Raw genomic sequence first — 25899 nt, 5'->3', positions numbered from 1 at the left:
CGGAAAATATATTTTATCTCACTCTTTCAAAATTATCTTTCTCCTCTCCAAAAGAGTTCTGAGTGGGCTGAGATTTCAGAGCTCCCTGCCAGGAATTGGGTGTAATCCTATGCAGTACAGGTCCACTGAGCGTTGCTTATGTATGGGAAATAAACGAGGTTATCTGTATGGGCAGCAAGGCATAGTATAAAGAGAATAAGATTGAATTAAAAAAAAAAGAAGCAGGGCTCATGTACCCTGTCTGACACTCAGTAGCTACGTGGATTTTGACCCTCATATTTTTCATCTACTATTGTTAACAATAATACGAACTAGCATTTACATAGTGCTTTAAAGTTTGCAAATAATTTTACGTGTGTTATTTGATTCTTGGAACAATCCTGGGAGGTAGGTCCTATTATTATCCCCATTTTACAGATGGGGAAACTGAGGCTCAGAGAGGCTGAGTGATTTTTTTAAGGTCACACAGGGAACAAGTGGGAGATCTAGGATTTGAAACCTGGTCTTTTGGCTCCAAAATCTTATAGAGTGAAACATAGATTCAAAGATCTAGAGCTGGAAAGAACCTCAGAGGCTACCTAGTTAAACTCCCTCGTTTTGCAGATGAAGAGACGAAGGCCCGTGATGGTTAAATGACTTTCCTAAGGTCATGCAAGTAGTAAGGGCCAGATTTATCATGCTCCATCTTTACTGATTTCGCTAAAGAGAATACTGGTATAAGAATGTACATTGCCATCTGTCTATGATTCAGCAGATAAGTCCCTGGGAAGTGTCTGAGGTTAAGTGGCTTTTACAGGGCCAAACAACTAGTAAGTTTCAGAGGGGCAGCTAGGTGGTGCAGCGGATAGAGCATCGGGCCTGGAGTTAAGCAGAATCATCTTCCCTAGTTCAAATCTGGCCTCAGACACTTACTAGCTGTGTGACCCTGGGCAAGTCACTTAACCTGCCTCAGTTCCTCATCTGTAAGGAAATGTCAAATCACTCCTGTATCCTTCTCAAGAAAACCACAATGAGTCAGACATGACCGATTAACAAAGTTTCAGAGACCGAATTTAAACCTAGGTCTTCCTGTATTCTGAAAATTCTAGCCTGAGGGCCAGACATAAATACAAAATGATGCAGGAACTAACACTATCGTGGTGGAGATAAGACAAAAACACAGGTAACCATAATACAAAATAGAAGATAATTAGTAAGTATATCAGAAGTTGAAGGTATTATGGGAGTTCGGAGAATGGAGGAAACACTTTAAATCAAGTATTCAGGAAAAACATTCATGGAAGAAGCAGCTTGTGAGCTGGGCATTGAGGTCAACAAGTGGAAATGGGAGAGGAATAAAGTTCGTATATGACAATTGTAAAGTCTTATAGAAGGTGAGTTGTTATCATTTACTCCAAGTTCTGGAGAACTATTTTTAAATGGGTCAAGTTTTGTCAAGTGTCAAACCAACTGGTCCAGATTTTTGTTCTGAGGATGGGGTTGGACACAGAGGACCATCTGGAAGTTAGAATGAAAACAAGAAACCTTACATTCCATTATTAAGAATTATCCCTCACCCACAATGTACCTCTCAGGAAGTTGCTTGACTTTTGTAGTTCTCAGTTGCCTCTTCAAGTAAAAGAAAGTTAGCTCATTTAGAGCCTTTGTGGAAAGGATGCTGTACAATGTACAAAGGCTTTTTTAGCCATAAGAGGAGGAGGGAAAGCCTGTGTGGTGGTGGTACTGTGAAATGAGGGATTATCTGGTTTGTTTTTCTTTTAGGGGCTTTAATTCCAGGCCACACTTTGTGTCTATAACTATTCTACATCAATTTTCCCACCTCCCACTTTCCCCTTTTCACTCCTCCAAAATCTGAAGTGCCAAAATTGGGACAGGGGAATTGTGGGAGAAAAGAGGGATCACAGGCACATAGATTTAGAGTTGAAAATAAATTAGAGTTTATAATTTCCAACTTTTTTCATAGATAAGGATACTGACATTCAGAAAGAATAAGTGATTTTTTCAAGATCATGCAGGATTATTGACTTAGATCTGGAAGGGAATTTAGAGGTCATTGAGTCCAAACCCCTCATTTTACAGATGAGGAAACTGAGGTCTAGAATAGGGAAGTGATTTGCCCAAAGTCACATAAGTAACAAGTGCCAGAGCTGGGTTTCAAAACTAGGTCTTTCTATTCTAAATTCAAACTATGTCCACTGAACCATGGAAAGTCTCAAAATTGATAAGAAGATTAGGAGGAGCATCATTACGGCTCCAAACCCATAGAGTGAAAAGGAGTGTGTGTGCTCCCTTTTTACAAATGAAACAAACACAGGGAAGTTGATGGAGTGGTTCTGGACTAATGGTTTCCTCGTTGTGGAGAAATCTTGGTACAGAAACTCTCTCTACTGATGTGTATCATCAACCACTTTGTAATATACTCTTGAGAGTTGTCCAGGGTCCTGAGAAGTGATAAATGGCTTCTCCATAACTGGTATGTATCAAGGGAAAGACTTGAACCCAGCACTGTCCAACACAAAAGTAATCTCTCTATTCACTCCTCTCAGTTATGACAGTAATTATGTTATTAACAGTAATCTTTGTTTAATAACAACCAATAATTATTTATTAATCACCTACTATATGCCAGGTGTTTTGCTAGGAACTGAGGATATAGAAATAAAAAAAAGAACAAAGTTCCTGTCTCCAGGGTTCTTATATTCTATAGGGGATACCATACAAATAAGACAGTGGTGATTTAGAATGTGTGGGACCCTATAATTCTCTCTCTGCCTCTCTCTCTCTCTCTCTCTCTCTCTCTCTCTCTCTCTTTCTCTCTCTCTCTCTCACCCCCCCCCACACACATACCCACACACACAATGTGTGTATGCATGCATCTTTTTTAAGTGGGATAGCATGAATGAGGTTTCAAACTGGTTACTGAGGCAGAAATTGAAGAGGAAATTTAAAACAAAAGAAAACAGGACATTGTCAATTGAGAAAAGCGTTTGATTAGAGCTTATCAAACTCATAAATCCTGAATTGCCTTGTCTGTGGTGCTATGACAGAGCCAGACTCTGTAGCAAGCCATTCATTAAATCTCATTTGAGTTTTTACAGTTCTCGTGACATTTGAACCTCCATGGCATGAGGCATTCACTTGTCATCTAGTCTGGGATGGCACTACTGACCCTGCTCTCATCCGTATGTCACATTGATAATAAACAGTGAATCTTCAGATCCCAACCATACTGTTGGGCAAGCATGCAGATGGAAATCCCCAGGCCTTCGCTCAAAGGGAAGTGTGAAGGATCTCCTTGGCTCATGTGTACCTTAAGCCAAAAAACAAAACGAAACTCCAAAAACAACAACAACAAAAAAACCAAGATCCCAAAACCATTCTATTGTTATTCTGAATAGGCCTCTAGTTAAAATTAGGCAGGAGATAAACAAGTCTAATTTTTATGGTTCCATCTGGTCACAGGCCAATGGAAAAGCAGTTAAATCTGTTATTGCTAATCTATATTGAGGAATCACGCTTTCCTTCTTCCTCCAAATTGCTTTTTGGAGTAAGTTATTTGCCTGTGACAAATCATATAGGGCAGAAAGGGGTCAAGCTGGCTTTGTTGTTGGGGTAGCTCAAGGACTATGTTCATCCCACTGCCCCTACAGCTTGTTCCTCCTGGGTGCCCAGCACTGAAAATGACATTGTTCAATAAGAGCACAGCTGGATTCTTGCATATGTAAATGAGGGTCTCTGTGTGTGTAAGTTTTCGATTCAAATTTGGTATTGGCAATAATGAAGCCCATTTGAATTAGAGAGCATCAAAACAAGAAGGTCCTTGGAGATCTATCTAATCCAAACCTTCATTTGTGGAGGAAGAAATGTTCATCTCCAAGTTGAAAGACTTGGACCAGATGATCTCTAAGGTCTCTGTGGAAAAAGTACTGGTCTGGGGTTCAGAAGATAAGGGTTCAAATCTTGCCTCTGTCTCTTCTGTTGTTGTTCAGTCATTTTCAGTTGTGTCTGACTCTTTGTGACCCCCTTTGGGGTTTTCTTGGCAAAGATAGTAGAGTGGTTTGCCTTTTCTTTCTCCGGATCATTTTACAGATGAGGCAAACAGAGTTAAGTGACTTGCCCAGGGTCACACAGCCAGTAAGTGTCTGGAGCCATATTTGAATCTAGGAAGATGACTCTAGGCCCAGACCTCTATCCGCAGCACCACCTACCTGCCCTTTACCTGCCTTCATCCCTTACTACCTGTGTAACCTTGGAAATGTTACTATATCTCTCTGGGCCTCAGTTTCCTTATCTCTAAAATGAGGGGGTTGGATTATGTGATCCTTATGGTCCTTTCTAGCTCTAAATCTTTGACTCTAAAGTCCTAAAGCTAAGATCATAGAGCTCAAAACATGGCTTCAATTTACCTTTCCACTCAAAGTGGCCTATTTGCTTTTCCATATTCTATCTCCTACACTCATATCTTTGAATTGGTGATCCTTCGCCACGTCTGTAACATATGTCCATTACGCCTCTGCCTTAAAGAATCCCCTAGCTTCCTTTAAAGTACATTTTAGACAGTTCCTACATGGAGCCTTTCCAGATCTCCCCAGATGTTAGTGTTCTCTCCTTGAAATTATTTTGAATTTCTCAAACTGTTGCATTCCCCTGGTAGAACATAAGTTTCTTGAGGACAAGAACTATCTTGTTTTGTGACTCCAAAATCTAGCCTATGACCTTGAATGAAGTAAGCGCTTAATTATTGCTTACTGAATTGAATTGCTGAAGCTAGTTAGGGGTAGAATTGGGGCAATATCCTAGGTCCTTTGACCCTCAGGCCAATGCTTTCTCTGCTATACCACATTGTCCCTCTAATCTGATTTAGCCAAGCTATGCTATCATCTCCAAAGATGTGCATATAATCATACTTGTTTTCTATCCTCCCAAACAAGAAGTGAGCTGCTTCTTTATGGGGTCCCCACTTTAACCAAATGCACTGGGAATAAGGTGAGTCCCCTTCACCAAACTTAGGGCCAGCTCAGAACCAGTCATGGACAAGTCCGGCACTTAGGCTGACAAATATCCAAATATCAGATGTCTCATGCTTGGGTCAACTTTTATTATTTTTAAACAGAAGATCACTGCTTCTATTGATAAATGAAAGCAGGTCTTTGGGGGTGGTTAGGACAATATGTATCTGTTTCAATCTTAGCTGAATGAGGTTGCTGAATAAATAGCCCAGCCAATATGACTAATTTCCCACATGCTCATTTCCATGGTCACCATCATCCCGACACTAGAGAGCTTTCCCATTTTTCATCTGTCAGGTTTTCCAAATCACCAGGGTCTGCAGATGCTTGAACAAAATTAGAAGCCACAGTGCCCTGAGGAGAAATAAAGTACAGGGCAAAACTCCAACATGAAAGTAAACAACAGAGTTAGTCCAGTGGCTGCTGAAGCTTGGGAATAGTTTCCCCAGCACATATTGGTCACTGAATGGAGACTGATAAGACCATTTTGTTATAGTTGCTTAGTCGTTTCAGTCATGCCAGATTCTTTGTTACCCCTTTTGGGTTTTTTTTTAGCAAAGATACTGGAATGGTTTGCCATTTCCATCTCCAGCTCATTTCACAGATGAGAAAACTGAGGAAGAGTTAAATGACTTGCCCAAGATCACACAGCTACTTAGTGTCTGAAGCTGGATTTTAATTCAGGAAATTGAGCCTTCCTGACTCCAGGCCAAGTACTCTACACACTGTGCCACCGAGTTGCCCCTGTAAATTCGCAATACTATGATTTAATTCCCATGATGTCAGGGTACTAGACAAAGTTTCTACGGACTATGGTGATGGCTATCCCCTCTCCCCCCAAGAAAAATTGCATAGAGAGCTGGTCATCTCTTCCTGCCCACCCACCCATTGCTCAATGTTCAAGTCCCATTTGGAATAGACTAATCTTGCTGTCATTAATGAATCCATTCAACAAGAATTTAGTAAGCCCTTATCGTGTGTCAGGCATTTTTCAGGGTGCTAGGGCTACAAAGGCTAAAACATAAAAGTCTTTGACCCCAGATAACTTCAAATCTACCAAGGGAGATAAGATATACCTGTAGAAACAGATATAAAATTAAAGCAAGGTGATTTGTGGGGTAGAAGGCAGCTAGGTGGTACAATGGATAGACTCCAGGCGTGGAGTCAGTAAGACTCATCTTCCTGAGTTCAAACCCAGCTTCACACACTTACTAGCTGTGGGACCCTGGGCAAGGCACTTAATCCTGCTTGCCTTAATTTCCTCATCTACAAAATGAACTGGAGAAAGAAATGACAAACCACTCCAATATCTTTGCCAAGAAAACCCCAAATGGAGGTCACAAAGATTTGGACATGACTAAAAAACTACCATAAAAGAATTTTGGGGGATAGAGGTGGTAATAGTAGTTGGTGGTATCAGGAAAAAAAAACTTTGAATTAAACTAGAAATTCTTAGAGGTAAAAGGGAAGAGGAAGCTCACAATGCAAAACCCTGAAGACAGAAGATGGAAGGTTTTGGGTGAAGAACAGCAAAGCAGGGGAGATTGGTTGGATAGTAAAGTGTATAAATGGGAATAGTATATAATCGACTTGGAACGTAGGTTGTAGTCAGCTCATGAGGGGTTTTAAAGGCCAGATAGAGGAGGGGAGAGCACTAGAACTCAGAGGGCGGGGCAGCTATTTGGGAGTGGGTAAGTGGCTTCTTAGCCAATTTTGACAGAGGTATGTGACTCACTGACACTTCATTCTAACTCTATACCCCTCCAAAGTATTCTTGTTTTACGATCTGAAAGGGCACTGTCAGAATGTTGTATTTCTTTCTCCCCCTTGTTCTATACCCTTATCGTACTCTTTATCACCTGAAATGGGCCCAGAAAGACAAGTTCAGCAGGGTAATCTTGAGTCATCCGAGGACATGAGTGAGGCCCAGTGTCACGAAGAGCTGTTCACCAGGGATGTCGGCAGGAACCGAAGATTAGAGAACCCACAAAATAGCAGCTCATCAGTGAGTCAGCTTCTAAGTGAGTGGTGCACTCTCAAGTGCTCTCTCAATAGCTGCCTGGGAGTCAGCTGAGGGAAACTCATTTGTCCTTAAACTTAGTCAATTTCATTCGGGAACTTGGTAATGTGTACTTTTTGAATGGATGCAAGTTCATGTTTTCAATGCACAGGTGAAACATTCTTCCTGAATTCTCCTCAATCCAATCCCACCTAGGCAAGATGTATTAAATGCCTACTGAATATGAGACAAGGTGCTAGGCACTGAAGATGCAGACAGAATGAAAACCAGTCCCCGGCCTTGAGCAACTCACCATTCTATTTGAGATTTGGCAGGAAACATGACACATACAATACACAAAAACATAAATACGAAGTCACCGCAAGAGGGAAATATTTCTAATAATTAGGGATGAAGGGTGTAGTGAAGGGGGAGAGCAGATTAGGAAAGACCCCTCTTCTGTAATTTGAAGGAAACTAAGGATTCTATGATATTCTCTCTCTCTCTCTCTGTCTCTCTCTCTGTCTCTCTCTCTCTCTCTCTCTCTCTCTCTCTCTCCCCCCCTCCCTCCCTCCCTCCCTTCCTCTCTCTCTCTCCCTCCTCCCCCCCTCTCTGTATGTCTGTTTACCCCTCTATTTCCCTTTCCCTTTCTGTGTATATGAATTTCTCTCTCTCTCTCTCTCTCTCTCTCTCTCTCTCTCTCTCTCTCTCTCTCTCTCTCACACACACACACTCACACATTCATACACACATACACAAATACACAGAGTATGAATCCTACATCCTAGAGTTTCTCACCCCTCACCCCTCTCTCTGACAGCTTGTCTTTGTAGAAACAGATGACTGCTTTTTGAGTCTCTAGAATGATGAGCACAGCCAAAACACTCTTTATCTACAAACCAACTACCTGACCCCTTGGTCAAAACCCAGCTGTGTGAAGCATGAATTTCAACCTCATGTTCTCACTTGTTCTTCTTCATTTAGGCTGCCACCCACACACTCCCTGGACACATCTTTTCCCAGCCATTTCTTAAAGAGGGGTATGACACATGGAAACAACAGCACGGTGCCCACTATTACCAGAGCTCTCAAAGAAAACAAGCCATGCCTTTGGAAATGCTCGAAACAAACACACAGGGAAATTTATAGTATACAAAAAGTGGGTTGCAGTAAGAGGAATTAAATTTGCATGTCAACTTCTCTTCCTTCTGCTCTTAAACATTGACAGTTCATGTTGCCAGACTAGAAAGATGTATCTCCATTCATGTTTAGCTCTGGCAAGGTCACTGATAGCTTCAGCCATGGAACAACTTCTCTGGCCATGCCTCTAATACTCCAAACTTAGTCATGTGGTTTTAACCTGGGCCTTGAAGTTATTTTTTAATTGATAATTATATTTTAATATAATTAGTTTCCTTTGTAATCTCATATATTTTATTTTATACATACCCATCATTTTGAGAAGATGATCATGGGCTCCACAAGACTTCCTAAGGGGTCCATGACACACACGAAAAACCTAATAACCCATACTCAAGTGTGAGACGCATCATCAAAAGAACAATGAGGGATAAGAAAAGTGATAACAGATTGGGGAGGTGGATGGATGGTTGAGAACAATAAATGGGCTTTTTCTTAGCCTGTCTTTCCTTTCATAGATCAAGTAGAGATGAAATGGAAGAAGCATTGGCCTGAGAGACAGGACACATGGTTTTAGTCCTAGTTCTGCCTCTAAGGAGCTTTGTGGTTTTAGTGGAGTCACATCTGTCTGAATCAGAATTTCCTATCTGTAAAAAAATAGTTTAGGATTAGATGGTCTCTACAGTGACTTCCATAGTCTATGACTTTGAAATGCCTACCATCTACTTATGAAGAGAAAAAATATTTAAATCAAAGTAGAATATCTATCAGATAAATGTACTGGAGACAGTGATATATAGAAGGAAAGGTATTGAATTTGTAGTCAGAGGATCTAGGTCCAAATTCTGACGGCCACTCACTACCTATGTGACCTTGGACAAGTCACTTATCTACTCTAGAGCTCAGTTTTCTCCTCTGCAAAAGAAATGGGTTAGACTAGATGGCCTTTAAGGAGTCTTTCAGCTTTAAATTTGTGATCTTAGGGTCTCATAAGGAAAAACATGATTTTCCAAGTGACAAAACCCAGGTATGGTTATTCACAGAATACAGAGTGTTCTTCAAGATGAAGGAGAAAAAAACAAAGTAAAACCTTTATGTGGAAAATAAAATAATATAGAAAAGGTTTAAAAAAAGAAGAAGAAAAAAGCCTGCTGCAGGCTGGTTTGCTTCCCAGAGGACTTTGTTAGAGAGATTCAATGAAGCAGAAATGTTTGGATTTTGCATGGATAGGAACCAGCCTAGGGGGAAATGTTTTATTGTAAGGCTATGGCCAGGGCCAGGACCCCTGACAAAGATGTGAAGTCAGCAAAGTTTATCTCTAGCTCTCCCTACCTTCCCACAGTTTCCTCCCTTTCTAACATTTATTTTTCTTTCTTTCTTCCTTTTTTTTTCTGAAAGGTAGCTAGGTAGCTCAGTGGGATGGAGTCTTACTCCTGGAGTCAGGAAGACCCACTTAAATTCAAGTGTGGTCTCAGACACTTACTAGCTATGTGACCCTGGGCAAGCTACTTAACTCCTGTTTGCCTCAGTTTCCTTATCTGGAAAATGAGGATAAAAATAGCACCTACCTCACAGGGTTGTTGTGCAATTCTAATGCAATAATAATTATAAAATACTTAGCACAGTACCTGGCATACAGTAAGCTCTATTTAAATGTTAGCTATTGTTGCTGTTTGCTCAGGTTCCTAGCATCCTTATGCTTTTCACACCTTTGCCTGACAGAGAGGAAAGTGGTGTAGTAAACTCATCCATACAGTACATTAGTCATTTTAAATCTACTTCTTCTTAGTGTGTTTACTACATTCAAAGAAAGCTAGATAGGAACAGCAGCGCTTCAGCCAAAGGAATGAATGTCTAACGATGGACTTTCAGAAGGGGAAAGATCATATTCTGGTAGAGGGAGTGCCTTCAAATCTCATCACACTGGTTATCCTGTCTTTTCCAATAGTTAAGGCCCCCTTTGAACAGAATTTCTTATTTCCATGGGTGCTACTGAACACAGAAGTGTATTCATGGCTACCTCTCTTAGGAGAAAATGAATTTGACACAAATCCCACAAAACTGAGCGCAAACAGTCATATCCTGGGAGGATCAAATTATGCATGTATTAGAAACAAAGTTGGGAAAAAGGAGAATGTCAATACCAGGGATATTAGAAAATCATTCAGTGGCCCAGAGCAATTTATGTGATTCCTAATTAGACACAAAGAAAACATCAGAAATCACAGTAGCATTTCCTCTCAGACAGCATGGGTTCTATCATCCCCCAGAAAACATTGGATATGCTTCAGTGGAAAGGATGGCCAACAAATAAAAATCAAAATTTAAATCTTAACCCATGCAGAGAATATCAGGTCCAGTCCTCCATTAATTCCACCACCACACCCCCCATGAGTGCTCTGATCATCATTTTCATGGGCCAACATGTACGGAAATACTATCGGAAACACCGGTGGGGTTCCAGCTCCTTATTAACACAAGTACATTATCATCTGGTCCCTTTCAATCAGAAAAATCATAGCCTTTTTTTTTCAAAATAGGAAAGTTAGGGCTTCAGTATGGTGAAGTGGGCCAAGGGAGATGGGAGTGACCCATTATACCTTGTACCACTAAAATATTGCATTTTAACTCTTAAAAACTAAACAATCCTCTTGAATACGAATAAGGTGAGGAATAAGAAAGTAAAACTGAGGCAGGTCTGCAGTGAAAGAGCTTCCCTCTGATGGCTCTGACAATCAGGTTACGAAGATTCATCTGCCTTTTTTATTATCCCTCATTTCCCCACTAGGCATTGCCTGACTTTAATCAAGCCAATTATGCAAATTTATCTTCCATTGTATTCCAATTTGGATTTTCCATTCCTGGAAGATTGCTCTTTTCGTATTCTCTATACATGGTATGCTCACTTATACCTTTCTTCCTTCTTCTTTGCCATTCCCACAAACCGATGAGCCATAAGGGAAAAATACACATACACATATGTGTGTGTGTGTGTATATATATGTATGTTTATATACATATATATATATATATATCAGGTTGAAAGAAATTAAGAGATTATCTAATATATCCAATCTATTATAATCCAAAGCAAGCATTTTCCCTTTGCCCTTTGACCCCTGGTTTAAGCCCAAACTTCAGGCTTATCTCCTTTGTGTCCACTTCTTTGGCAACCTATGGTCACTCAGATCTTCTTGTCTGTAACTTTAACTGTAGTTATTATTTGTTCCGCAGAATTCAGAAATCTATTATGTATCATCTTATACCTCTGTAATTATCATACATTATCACATATATTATTACATTATAATATATAGTATGATACATAATACATAATTACAGATCACAATATGATATATTATTTATTATAATATAATTAATATTATGTTAATTATATTATCATATATTATCATATAATTTCCATATATATAAATATATATATATATACATATATATATATATACACATACACATACACACATGCATATGTTGTCCTCAACAATACTTCAAGCTTCTCAAAGGTCAGTACTATTTCTCATAGTATTGTATTCCCGACAATAACAAGACTTACATTATTATTTTTTTTAATACATGTATATCTCCTGACTTCCCAACCAGCATGCAAGTTCCCTGTATCTCATTTTCCATATTCTTTCTCTCCTGAACCCAATGGGATGCTAACACATAGTACTTAATAAATCTCTTTTGATGATGAGCACATGGGAGGTTTGGTAAATACTTGGTGGCTCCTCTTGACTTCTAAGAGCCACACAAGGATGCAACGAGATTTCCCATCATCTGAAACATGCCATAGTTATAAGTGTTGAGGTAAAGAGAAAGAAAGTGGCCTCAACTTAAAGAATGTTCTCAGTAATGCCCATCCCATGTACGATGCCTGGCAAGCCTCATGTAAGAGGGTTTCCCATTAAATAAATGCTCTGCTCAAAAGGTTATATTTACACAACTCATTAGGAATCTTTTTTATGCTTTTGACACTCATTAGACTCATAATCGTCCGCTGAAGCTACTCTATAACGAGAGCTAAACATTCCATTCTAGAAGATGAATAATAATTAGCTTCTGCTTGGCATTTTGCTCCTTAGCAGGTCTAATTTTAGAGCATAATTAATCCTGCAGAAGCCGCATAAGATAAGTGAAATATTTATGCAGCTGCGTTAATTCATGTATTTACTCCTAGGGAGACATTCAGAATTGGACACAGCTCTCTGAGAAGATTATCTTAAGACGCCCCCTGTACCAATATCATTTCCTTTCCTATGTGCCTGTCTCCAGCTGCCTTCTACATGTGGAGCCAAGACATCACCTCCCACCAGGAAACTCCAAGCCCCATTCTCTAGCCTACAGGCAGAAAGTACCTATTGGAACAAAAGCAATAGATTACCCTGCTTTCCATGTGCTATGAATATAGTGAGCCAAATATTGGCCTTTCCCAACACTTACGCTCTTCATCTTCCTTCTTTTCCATAATGGACTATTACTTTTTTTCTGCTCAACAACCCTAAGGGTTTAGTTGACATCATATTGAGGACAGTGGACAAAACATGGTGGTAGTTGTTCAGTTTTGAAGCTATTTATAGAATCTTCTTCACTGCAAGACTTTAGGAATTGGACAGACAACTTCCTTTTGACATAACTTGGATAAAGAGCTTTTTTGGAAGTAGGAGTAAATTATTCTTCCTCATTCCTTTTGGTACACAAGGACTCTGAAAAGTCTAACATGGTTTCCTTATCAAATTTCACAGGGAGAAAAGCTTAAGGATTTCAATGAGATGGGACCTACCAAATGGTCACCCAAGAAGGGTGACTTAGAATTTGATTTGGACCAGAGGAGATGGGCAATCATGAATGGATCATGACCCTAGTAGCTTCTAGACACACTTTGAAGAGTCTTTTCAAGGCAAATAATCTATGGTAGGTAGCTAAATATATTGTCTAATTTATGGGTTACGTATTTTTAGAAGTTCTGCCATGAAAATTTAATGCATGAGCCTGGTACATAGAGGTGGGAGCAAAAGTTAAAAAAAGAGTTATCCAAGTAGCTGAATTGCAGAGTATAGGATATTTATTTAGACTCTGCTGGTGGGTTTAACTAATGACCATATCAGAGACCTCAGTCATGGAGGGAATCTCCAATATGATCCAAAGGAGGGGGAGATAAGAAATGCATCCTCAAGCCTTTACTCAAGAGTTCTTGAGAGGGAAGGAGCCTTAGACATTATCTACTTCTAATTTTATATTACTTACATTTAAACTATCTATTCTCATTTTACAAATGAGGAAACTGAGGCTCAAAGAAGGGAAACTATTTGGCTGGCACCTCTGTTAAAAGTGAAAGGAGGGAATTGGTTTCTCCCCTTCCTTCATACACATACCTCTCATATTTCTTTTGAAGCATTATAATCTTAAAGTTGGAGGCTCAGTTTAGAGATAATTTAGTTCAATCTTCTCATTTTATATATGGAAAAAGTTTAAGGCATAAGAGGTGATGTGGTGCTAGTTCAATTATTCAAGTGCTAATTAGTAGCAGAACCTAGACTGGAATTCAGATCCTTTCATTTCCAATTCAGACCTCTTTCTACTACACCATTGTATCTTTCAGTTTTTTGAGAAAAAAAAGAGATATCCTATCAAGGCCTTCAGAGACTCAATAGGAAGTCAATTAAAAACAGCTAAAAACTCAAAGAAGAATACAACAGAAAAAGGCATAGCCCAGTCCCTACCATCACCAACAAACTGAAGAAGGGCCAGGTCGATCTGCCTTTTCCACGGGGAGCCTTTCTGGAGGGCGATGCCATACCCAGTGGTAGCAAAGATATAGCCACTCCCAATTGTCACCAGTTTGCATCCTTCATCTCTCCCAGCCTTGTAATTCAGCACTGCAGCATCATAGATGAAAGCATCCAACTTCCTGAAATGAAAAGGGAACATGTTGATAACATGAACCACCAGGCTGTCATCTCTGGTCCTTGATGCTAGGTTCCTATTGAGTGTCATCCCAAGTCTTTGATACTGGAGATGATGACTCATGGGCTCTGAATCCCTAAGTCATGAAAGGATCTATTTTTAATGAGGAGATAGAAGCCAGAGTCTTTGCTTTCCAACTTACAAAAGGCAGCTAAATAAAGACATAAAAGATCCACATATTCAAACTAGTAAATAGCCAAGTCTGCTAGCTTGTTAAATGCATGTCCTTAACAATCAAAATAGCAGTGAATGACTTTCTATTTCAGAAAGTTGAAATGGTAATAAATATGCAATTAGATGCAGTAGCATGGGGTAGAGGGGAAGGGAACTAAATGAGAGGCATTTAAAAGAGTTAAGGGAAACAAAGTCGGAGTCTTCTGATTTCTCAATCCTTTCTTCACATCAATGTCTTCCCCTACCCTCCTTTTGACAATAAAAAATAACAGTAGAGAAAGACTAAATAATGGAAGTAGTGGAAAGATAGCACAGAACATCACATTCTGTCAGAAACAGCTGCAAAGACATTCTCTTTGGAAGGCAGCTCTTTGGAAAGGCTTTTTATTTTTCTGGAAATTCAAGGGGAACTGGGCTCAGAGTCAAAGGTAATTGGGGAGAGTATAGGTACACGTGACTATAGGTCTCTATCCTAAAGCCCAGTAGTAACATCTTGGCTCAAAATGAGAAGAGATCATTCCAGACTGCAGGTAATCAAGACCAGTATGAAAGCAATTCCCAAAAATGGGAAAGAGGAATTATTTATGGTTGGGTGTTAAGGACCCTGGAATCAGATGGGGCTAGGACTGCTAAAGGATATAGCAATCTATGACCAAAGAATGCAGGGGCAAATATTCCTATATAGCTATACGTCCATGATCAGAGTAGTAAAAGATGATTTTCTAAAAAGGCAGAGAAATGTTATGGTATGCTGGAGAGCACATGGGGACGCAGAATTAGGAGACCTATATTCTTCTGATGTCCTGATTCTGAGTTGTTTGTCCTTCATTCTTGAAGAGGACCAGGACATCAGGGAGGTGATGCCAAGACTTACAAGTGAGTTGGATTTAAGTGAGGGAGGGCTGTGTAAGTTCACCAACCTTACTTTCTCCTCCAGAGTCATCTGGGTCCAGTGGCAAGACATAGATCAGGATGACTGGAAATGCCACCCACCTCCAACTCTGTATCTATTAACTAGCTGTGAGACCTTAGGCAGACCATATCACCTCTTATGCCTTCAACTTTTGTCATCTATAAAATGAGAAGATTTGACTCAATAACCTCTAAACTGAACCTCTGTAGCCATAATGGCTTTTGTTTTCTTTGAATGGCTCAGCTTGCCTCATTGAGCCTCTGGACACTGTGGCTTGCTCTTCCGGGGCAGGAGGCCCGGGGAGCATGCCGGGAAGCAGACAGCTTCCTGTGTGAGGAGTCATGGGGCTGGCTGAGGGGAGGTGTTAATGTCTATGCTAGGGGGAGGGGCCAACTCAGGAACCAATCGGCCCTGGTCATTTGGGCGGAGCTTGATGATGTCAAAAACCCTATAAGAGGGGAGAGGACAGCTTGAAGATTCTCTTTCCTTTTTCGGTTGGAGCCAGCGACAGTTACGACAGTTACGTCAGTTACAGCGACCGTTACATCGTCAGTTACAGTTGCAGCTTCAGTTACAGACACAGACACAGCTGAGGCAGGAGCTGCCAGTAGCAGAGCTGATCTACGGGAGGAAGCTGAACAAAGACTTCAGTCCAGTGGGTAATCTTATTACCATAAAAGGGGGAAACATGATCTTGCTTTACGCAATCATGTTTCTCTGTAGCCTCCTGGTTACTCTTTCAAGGCGTACTTATTGGGCCTGGAAGATTATGATCAACATATCAAAATGGGGCTTCTGGTTCATGGGTTGGTTACTGTGGAGCCTAAATAAATGTTTTGATTCTTCTGCCTTCTACTTTGAGAGTTTCTTCTATCCGGCGATTCCGAACCTTTCAGACATGTTTATGATCCTCTTTGAGATTATAAACTCGGTCCTCCTGATACATTTGGCGTCACGAACAGGATCGCTAGGTATAAGATCTCTATTTAGAAGCAGAACAATTTCAGAGGAAGAGATGAATATCCCAGGATGGGAGGATCCATTTTATTCCTCCCTAGCAAAAGAATTGGCTAAAAAAGCTGGACCCTGTGAAAACTGGGAACCAAGGCTACGGAGAGGAGATCCTAGGGATTTGGAAAAGTGTTTACGAGAAGTTGGGATTCAGTCAGGGGCATCACTATCTAGGCAAAGCTGGATAGTGTTATCAGCCTACCGGCTAGTATACGAAAGATTGAGATTAAGTGAAAGACATGGGGGCACTCCTACCCCACAGGAAGAAGGGAAATCTCAGATAGCAGAAGACCAAACTGACTCAAATGAGAACTTTTCTATTAATGTGGCTAAGAGCAACAGGAGACCAAAAAAGCCCAGAGTGCATTTCAACCCAGCCCAGAAAGAGCCGGCTGAGGCACAAAACACTACTGGGGTTCAGGATGTGCCTCACACAGAGAATAGGAGATGGTTAAATGATCAGACAAGGGCTCGACCCATACAAAGGAGGAAGACAGAAACCCGAGGTGAAGATTCAGTTACAAGGGAAATTCAGGAAGATTTCTCACCGCAAGAGGTCACAGATATTTTGAGTAGATTCAGCCAAAGAATAGGAGAACCATTGATATCTTGGATGGTAAGACTCAGTGATCAAGGGGCCGGTGGAATATCAGTAGATGGGACAGACTGCATGAGATTCATAGGTATCAGCCATGATCCTCTAGTTCAACAAGCTTTTAGGGAACATCATCAGCAAGGAGATGGTGATAGCGGGACTACTCTGTTGGCATTAGCCGCTGTGGGATGCAATAAGAGATATGCTACTGATTCTATGTGGCCCACTGAGCACAGACCCTGGTATTCACTTAGAGATTGTATCATGAGACTAAAGGAGGAGGTAATGAAGACTGCCATTATGACAGGAACTGCAGACAAATATTACAATGATTCAATGGAACTGCCTCATAGGAATTTAATAATTAGGACAGCTCCCCCTGCTTATAAACAACTAATTTTGAATTTATTACTTGGAGAAGTAGGGAGCCGTCTTACAACAGTGATAAATAAGATTTTACAGTTACATGACTTAGGTGACTGGGGAGGGGATAGATCTCCTCGAGAGAGAAGAGTGAATAACCAGCAAACTTGGCGCCAAAGGAGAGTAACAAGGAAAGAAATGTTTACTGCTTTATTGAGAGCAGGAGTAGGTTTTGAAATGATAGATGGAATTCCAACCAATGAATTATACAGAATGTATAGAGGACTTGATAACACGAGAAATAGGGAAATAAGAACTGCTCCTGCAAGCCTACAAGCCACTCAGACTGAAGGTGACCTTGTGTGATTAACGGATGAAAACTTGTACATTTGGGGAAAGGCTGGGAGGACAATCTTAGTCTATATCTAGGGTGGGATCCTCTTGGCTTCCTCATTATGTTCCTTTTGAAAAGAAACATTTCCCACCTGAGTTTGGCTCTGATGTTGGATCTTTGCATAACTGAAATCTCAACCAAACTTGAAATGATTTTATTTGAAGAATTATAGTCCATACTTGTCTATTCTTTTTGTCCTTTGTTTTGGCTAACTTTGTTGCTAGTTTTGTTTCCTTCAGGCTTAAGCACCCTGCACTTTCCGGTGACTGCCTAAGCATGTAGCATTCTTGGAATTCCTGCCAGCTTGTTAAAGAAATGACCTCTGGAATGGGACTTTTTGGGGGCAGGGCCATCTCTACATCCAATTTCAGCATGAAGAAGCTATGGAAAATGAGACCTTCACCCCTCACCCCAAGATTTTGAGCCCCAATCGTTCAAGGGGGGTGGAAATGATGATAGTGTTCTGTTTACTTATTTTGTGTTATCCTTGCTGTGTTGTTTTATTGTTATGATAGTATTGATCCTATGTAATGGATACAAGGATTTAGGGGTGGACATTTGAATTGTTAATAATTATTTTGGGGATGATTGATTGAAGAGATTATTTTGCTGGGATCTAGGGGTGGATTGCATTTGAATCGTTAACCAATGTTTGGGAATGTCACTGAATGATATGTTTTGCTTTATTGTGAATGATATGTTTTAGTTTCCTTTGTAATTGAATCACAATGTATGTTCTAGGATACATGGCTGATTAGATTATGTATCCTATAACAAGGGGTGGAGTGTAGCCATAATGGCTTTTGTTTTCTTTGAATGGCTCAGCTTGCCTCATTGAGCCTCTGGACACTGTGGCTTGCTCTTCCGGGGCAGGAGGCCCGGGGAGCATGCCGGGAAGCAGACAGCTTCCTGTGTGAGGAGTCATGGGGCTGGCTGAGGGGAGGTGTTAATGTCTATGCTAGGGGGAGGGGCCAACTCAGGAACCAATCGGCCCTGGTCATTTGGGCGGAGCTTGATGATGTCAAAAACCCTATAAGAGGGGAGAGGACAGCTTGAAGATTCTCTTTCCTTTTTCGGTTGGAGCCAGCGACAGTTACGACAGTTACGTCAGTTACAGCGACCGTTACATCGTCAGTTACAGTTGCAGCTTCAGTTACAGACACAGACACAGCTGAGGCAGGAGCTGCCAGTAGCAGAGCTGATCTACGGGAGGAAGCTGAACAAAGACTTCAGTCCAGTGGGTAATCTTATTACCATAAAAGGGGGAAACATGATCTTGCTTTACGCAATCATGTTTCTCTGTAGCCTCCTGGTTACTCTTTCAAGGCGTACTTATTGGGCCTGGAAGATTATGATCAACATATCAAAATGGGGCTTCTGGTTCATGGGTTGGTTACTGTGGAGCCTAAATAAATGTTTTGATTCTTCTGCCTTCTACTTTGAGAGTTTCTTCTATCCGGCGATTCCGAACCTTTCAGACATGTTTATGATCCTCTTTGAGATTATAAACTCGGTCCTCCTGATACAACCTCCAACTGTAAGATTATAATACTTCAACAGAAATATGAGTGGTATGTGTATGGGAGGAGGGGAGAAACTTATGCCCCCCTCCCATTTTTTAAAAGAGGTGCCAAAAAAAGAGGTGCCAGCCAAATATTTGTACTTAGTCTTTCTTCTCTACAAATATCTGTACCCCAAGGACCATACTCCTGATTCACGACTCCCTTCATCATTTCATGGGAGGCCCTAGCTATATTCACTCCATTCCTGGCTCTGCTTTCTGTACCTTTTTAAATTCATTTTTCCAGTTCCCCTTTATATGTTGTTTTTTTTCCTATTAGAACATAAGTTCCTTTAATTCAGGGACTATTTTATGCCCTTGCACTTGTATTATTTATAGTAAGTACTTAATAAATGTTTTATCTGTCTATCTATGGTCTTAAACCTTTACCCCTGCCTATTAATCTACCCAGAATGATGTAATCTGGCAGAATGAAAAATAAACTTTTGGAACGAATATCTAAAATAGGTTCTGGTTTAATCTAGTAGTTGAATTTGATGTTTTCAGCACTAACATAGATTTTTGCAAATCAGAACATAGTTCCCTGACAACCTGTCTTTTGTCGATTATCCATCAGCGGAACAGGAAGAATAAGATGTTTTCCTGGGAAATATGTGAAGATTCAAAAAAGCACAATGCCAGTAAGGCTTAGGTGGCAATTCTAGAGGAAACTGTCATTTCTGGTCCAAAAATTATAGTCATGTCATAGGATGGGCAAGTGAATAGCAATGCTTATGCATAAGAGTAGGGATGGCAACCCCAACATCAACCTTCCCAGCTGTGCTTTTCCTGACAACACTGTTCTATGTAGAAAGTATTAGAGATGAACAAGAAAAGTACTTGTGGGATATCACAGAGCTATTCACCCAGTTTTCTGAGCTGACCAAATAAAAACAGAGTGTTTGTACTTATAAGTTATGACTATAAGGGAATGCAACCTACTCGTTCAAATGAATGTCCTCCAAGTTAGATTAGTTATTTTGGAAGGCTATGTGCTTATTTAACAGATGCTATCATTGATCTAAACATATTTGCAGCTTGACTTTGGCAAAGGTTCTGTTCTGGACATTTAAGAATTATTGAATAACTGTTCACAGGACCATAGGTGCATAGAATCATAGATTTAGAGCTTGAAGGGAACCAAGAGGTTGTACGATCATCATATCATGGATTTAAAACTGGAAAGGAATTCAGAGGATGTATTTTATCCCCTCCCCTGTGTAGGTTAGGCTACTTTTCCCTTAAAATGGTACTAAGGTATTTCTCAAGACTCAGTTGGCTCAAGAGACTAAGGGCTCAGATTACTGACACTACTTCCTCATCACCTAAGTAAAAAGCAACCAGGAGGGCCAACCAATGAGGAAGCAGTACTCTTAAAGGTTTGTCTGACAGATCACAATAGGTAATCAAACAAAGGAGCAAACATTGGTTTTCATTCAACTGAAACAACTCAATACATCTTCAATGCCTACATTTGTTCAACATCTTTCTCCTTCAATGACTAAGCAAATCTCAATAGCTTATGAGAGTCTCTTTTTGTTCCAATGTTGAATTTAAACTACTGGCTGGAGTTAGGCCCAGACCAGAATACACAGGTCATTTAGCATGACACCTTTATTTCATAGATGAAGACAATAAGATTTGGAAAGTTTAAGTGTCCTGCCTGGAGTCACAAAGATAGGAAGGGGCAGTCAAGACGTGAATATAGATGCTCTGACTCTGAATCCAGCACTCTTTCTCAGGATCACAGGATCACAGATTTAAAATTACTATCTATTCAATCATCTCATTTTACAGATGAAGAAACTGAGACCCAGAGAGATTAATTCCATGGGCATACAAGTAGTAAGTGTAAGAGGTAGTATTGAAATCCAGGTCTTCTGAATCTTGGGTGTTTGAGATGAAGGAATTGAGGCCTAGAAAACTGAAATAACATGCTAATAAATGCACATATGCAGTAAGTTCCAGCATCCAGATTTGAAACCAAGTTCTTCACAACCCACAGGTCATTTATGAATTCCTGAAGTGGTCTCAAATCTTCATTCCTTAAGGGAGACTTTAAGTTTTAGAAAGAATCAAATTTTCTTTTGGAACCAAGTCTAAGGAATATACTGAGGAGAGGAGGTCAAGCTGGGGAATATTATGTTAAGTGATTAATGATACATAGCTACAATAAAATGAGACTAACTTCCTTGTGTTGTTTAATAAACCGACGCTGATATCAGTTTTCCCCAGAGAAGCAGCCAAACTATTCTATAACAATGACAAGGTGTATTGGGAAGCAAGATGGACTCTTAGCACTTATTTGACCAAGTACCCTTGAAGAGTTTGGCCTTTGTTTTCTTGATTAAATTAGGAGTTCTTGATGACCTCCTTGCCTCAAGGGAAAGCCTAGTTTACATGGGTTTGAGTGACGTGTTTGTGACATCTTTGTGACATCAGAGGCTTTTAGACCACTGGGTTTAAGTTGCATTTTTGTGACGATTTTAGGTCACGTGGGTGAGTCATATGTATGACTCAAATTTGACCCTGAACAAGGTATATAAATGCAGAGGTTGGCTTTCTCTTTTGGAGCGCTGAGCCGTAGCAAGAGTAGTGCATGACTCTAGGCCAGCCATTGTTATGAGCTCCCAGGCTTTGATGTTGATGCTGCTCTGGTAACTATGAATTGAGATTTGAATCCGACAAGGTCTGTCTGTTGATGTTTGTAATTTGTTTGTATTTGCTCTGAAGTTCAGGGTGCTGGCTTTTTCCTCTGAACTAAGTGAATGATATTTGTAGGCTGGATTTAAGTAAGATTGTTGGGGGTGAGGCCAAGATGGCAGCTGGAAAGCAGGGACTGGCCTAAAGCTCTCCCCCAGGACCCTCCAAACACCTATAAAAATGGCTCTGAACAAATTCTAGAACTGAAGAACCCACAAATTAGCAGAGTGAAGCAGGGCTCCAGCCCAAGAAAGCCTGGATGGTTGCTGGGTAAGGTCTATCAATATGCAGCTGGGAGTGGAGCAGAACAGAGCCCAGCATGGGCTGTGCCAGGACCAACCAGACTGGGAGCTGGGTAGAACAGGCCCTAGTGCCCTGAATCAATGAGCTGTGGCAGTTACCAGACTTCTCAAACCACAAACACCAAAGACAACGGAGAAGGTTAGTGGCAAAAAACTGCGGGGACAGAGTGAAAGGAGTCTGCAGTTCAGACACCACCCTGGGGGCAGCAGAGGTGGTGCAGCTACAGAACTACAGCTGCAGTTGCTTCTGGCCGCAGGCCCACCTGGTGGAAAGAATTAAGTGACAGATCAGAGCAGGAGTGTAGAGTCAGTTAGATCTGAGTCCAGTCCAGGTTGGCAGTTCTTGGGGGAGGAGTAGCACTGGTGTGGCAGAGCTTGCTGTGTAGGAAAAGCTCTGAAAACAACAGTGCAACTCCTCAAGCTTGGGACAAAGTAAACCATACTCTACAAGCAGTCATACCACGATGAAAAACTCAAGGGTCAAGTAGTTGGCTTGGAACATGGCCAGGCAGTGAAAACAGACTCAAATTCAGATGCAGATTTTGAAATCTTTCTTTGGTGACAAAGGAGACCAAATCACACAGCCAGAAGTCAACAAAGTCAAACAGACTACGTCAAAAGCCTACAAGAAAAACATGAACTGGTCTCAGGCCATGGAAGAGCTCAAAAAGGATTTGGAAAAGCAAATAAGAAAAGTACAGGAAAAATTGGGAAGAGAAATGAGAGTGATGTGAGAAAACCATGAAAAACAAGTCAGTGACTTCCTAAAGGAGACCCAAAAATACTGAAGAAAATAACACCTTAAAATAGACTAACTCAAATGGCAAAAGAGCTCCAAAAGCCAATGAGGAGAAGAATGTCTTGAAAGGTAGAATTAGCCAAATGGAAAAGGAGGTCCAAAGACCATTGAAGAAAATACCACCTAAAAATTAGATTGGAGCAAGTGGAAGCTAGTGATGTTATGAGAAATCAAGATACTATAAAACATAACCAAAGGAATGGAAAAGTGGAAAATAATGTGAAATATCTCATTGGAAAAACCACTGACCTGGAAAATAGATCCAGGAGAGATGATTTAAAAATTATTGGACTAACTGAAAGCCATGATCAAAAAAAGAGCTTAGCTATCATCTTTCAAGAAATTATCAAGGAGAACTGCCCTGATGTACTAGAGCCAGAGGGTAAAATAGGAATGGAAAGGATTCACCTATCACCTCCTGAAAAAGATCCCAAAAAGAAAAATCCTAGGAACATTGTTGCCAAATTCCAGAACTCCCAGATCAAGGGGAAAATACTGAAAGCAGCCAGAAAGAAATAATTTGAGTATTGTGGAAACACAAGCAGGATAACACCAGATCTAGCAGCTTCTACATTAAGGGATCAAAGGACTTGGAATATGATATTCCAGAGGTCAATGGAGCTAGGATTAAAACCAAGAATCACCTACTCAGCATAACTGAGTATCATGCTCCAAGGCAAAATATGGAATTTCAATAAAATAGAGGATTTTCAAGCTTTCTCAGTGAAAAGACCAGAGCTGAATAAAAAATTTGGCTTTCAAATACAAGAATCAAGGAAGCATGAAAAGGTAAATAAGAAAGAGAAATCATAAGGGACTTAATAAAGTTGAACTGTTTTGTTTACATGGAAAGATGATGTGTATAATTCATGAGACCTCAGTATTAGGGTAGCTGAAGGGAATACATACATACACACACACATATGTGTATGTATATATATATATATATGTAGAGAGAGAGAGAGGGGGGGGGGCACAGGGTAAGTTGAATATGAAGGGACGATATCTAAAAAAAATAAAACTAAGGGATGAGAGATGAATATATTGAGAGATGGAGAAAGGGAGAGATAGAATGGGTAAATTATCACATAAAAGTGGCAAGAAAAAGCAGTTCTGTAGGAAGGGAAGAGGGGGCAGGTGAGGGGGAATGAGTGAATCTTGCTCTCATCAGATTTGACTTAAGGAGGGAATAACATACACACTCAATTGGGTATCTTACCCCACAGGAAAGAAGGAGGAAGGAGATCAAAAAGGGGGGACGATAGGAGAGGGGGCAGATAGGGGAGGAGGTAATCAAAAGCAAACACTTTTGAAAAGGGACAGGGTCAAGGGAGAAAACTGGATAAAGGGGGATAGGATAGGAAGGAGCAAAATAGTCTTTCACAACATGAGTATTGTGGAAAGGTTTTACATAATGATACACATGTGGCCTATGTTGAATTGCTTGCCTTCTTAGGGAGGGTGGGTGGGGAGGGAAGAGGGGAGAGAATTTGGAACTCAAAGTTTTAAAAGCAGTTGTTCAAAAAAAAGTTTTTGCATGCAACTAGGAAATAAGATATACAGGTAATGGAGCATAGAAATCTATCTTGCCCTACAAGAAAGTAGGGAAAAGTGGATGGGGGGAGTGGCATGACAGAAGGGAAGGCTGACTGGGGAATGGGGCAATCAGAATATATGCCATCTTGGAGTGGGTGGGGAGGGCAGAAATGGGGAGAAAATTTGTAATTGAAACTCGTGAAAATCAATGCTGAAAAACTAAAAATATTAAATAAAAAAGGCAAAAAAGTAAGATTGTTAAGCCCTTAATGTTGCTTTCCTTAGTAAAGCACATCAAAAGGACCTGGGCTTACAGCATTCTGTGTGCTGGTTGTTTTTGGTTTTTCACCCCACAGCAGCTGATAGCCAAATTGTCGAAACACAGAGGCACTATGATAAAGTGCACTATCTCAAAAGGTGAGACTCTGAACAAGAGAACAACACCCATTTGGATGGTTTAGATGTGTTATGTTTATTACAGAAGCAGTATAATCACTTCACTATTTCACTGAACACTCATATAGATCTGGAAAGGTTCATTTAATCTAAACTCTTCATTTGACTGATGGGGAAACTCACACTTATAGTAATGGTGACAATTGACCAATGTCATGTAGTAATTTAACACCATAGCTAGGATGAGAGCCTGAGTCTTCTGATGCCTGCCTTCATGTCCTTTCCACTACAGTGTGCTGCCTCTTCAAATAAGGAACAAAAGACATTCCCAGGATTTTAAGATTACCTGTTCTGTGAAAATATACATAGGTAACTACAGAGAAAACTCGGCAAGATAAGGGTATGTTTTTATTGTTACTTAATTATTTGGGTTTTCCCCAATGTTCCTGTAGCATAACTGCAAGGATTATCAAATGTGTTAGAGAGGTTGCTATTTTCTCCTCCCAGGATGCCTAGCTCAAAACAGAAATCAGAATTGCCCTGTTTACTGCCACCTATCTGATTTCCTTCAGGTCCCTGGGTGCAGGTGAGAAAAATGATGGAGGGCACAGATTTGTCTTTTACGCTTCCAAAGGGAATCACAATAAGTGAGAATAGGTTGGTGGGAGAAGACAAATCATAGGTTGGATCTAAGCTCCCACCCTCCACCATTCCCATTCTAGATTTGGATTTTTTACTGAAACAAATGAGTCATTCATGTATAGGTGCCAATACCCCTCAACAGAACCAAAAGCATTCCAAAGAGACAGAACGATAGAATCAATCCGCCATCCAACAAGCATTTATAAGCACCTACCATGTGACAAGAACTGTTTTGTGCTGGGGATAGAAGGACACAAAAGTGAAGATGAAAAAAATCACTGCCCTAAAGGAACTTATAGATCAGTCAGAGGAGATGATATGTACAGCTATAGACCTACACAAAATAGATTCAAGGTGATTTGGGAGAAAGGAGGTGG

The 25899-nt window shown here is 40.4% G+C and overlaps 1 protein-coding gene across 1 annotated transcript in view; it reads right to left on the bottom strand.

Moving 5' to 3' along the window:
* Positions 1–25899, bottom strand: part of GRIN2A (glutamate ionotropic receptor NMDA type subunit 2A) — a 165735-nt gene that overhangs the window by 23864 nt on the left and 115972 nt on the right. Inside the window, exon 9 of the mRNA XM_036739543.1 lies at positions 13890–14077. Coding sequence (XP_036595438.1) covers positions 13890–14077 — 188 coding nt within the window. The remainder of the gene's footprint in view (positions 1–13889; positions 14078–25899) is intronic.

This window comes from Trichosurus vulpecula, chromosome 9 (assembly GCF_011100635.1).
Source record: "Trichosurus vulpecula isolate mTriVul1 chromosome 9, mTriVul1.pri, whole genome shotgun sequence".
NCBI lineage: Eukaryota > Metazoa > Chordata > Mammalia > Diprotodontia > Phalangeridae > Trichosurus > Trichosurus vulpecula.
This window is presented reverse-complemented; position numbering and strand designations above follow the sequence as displayed.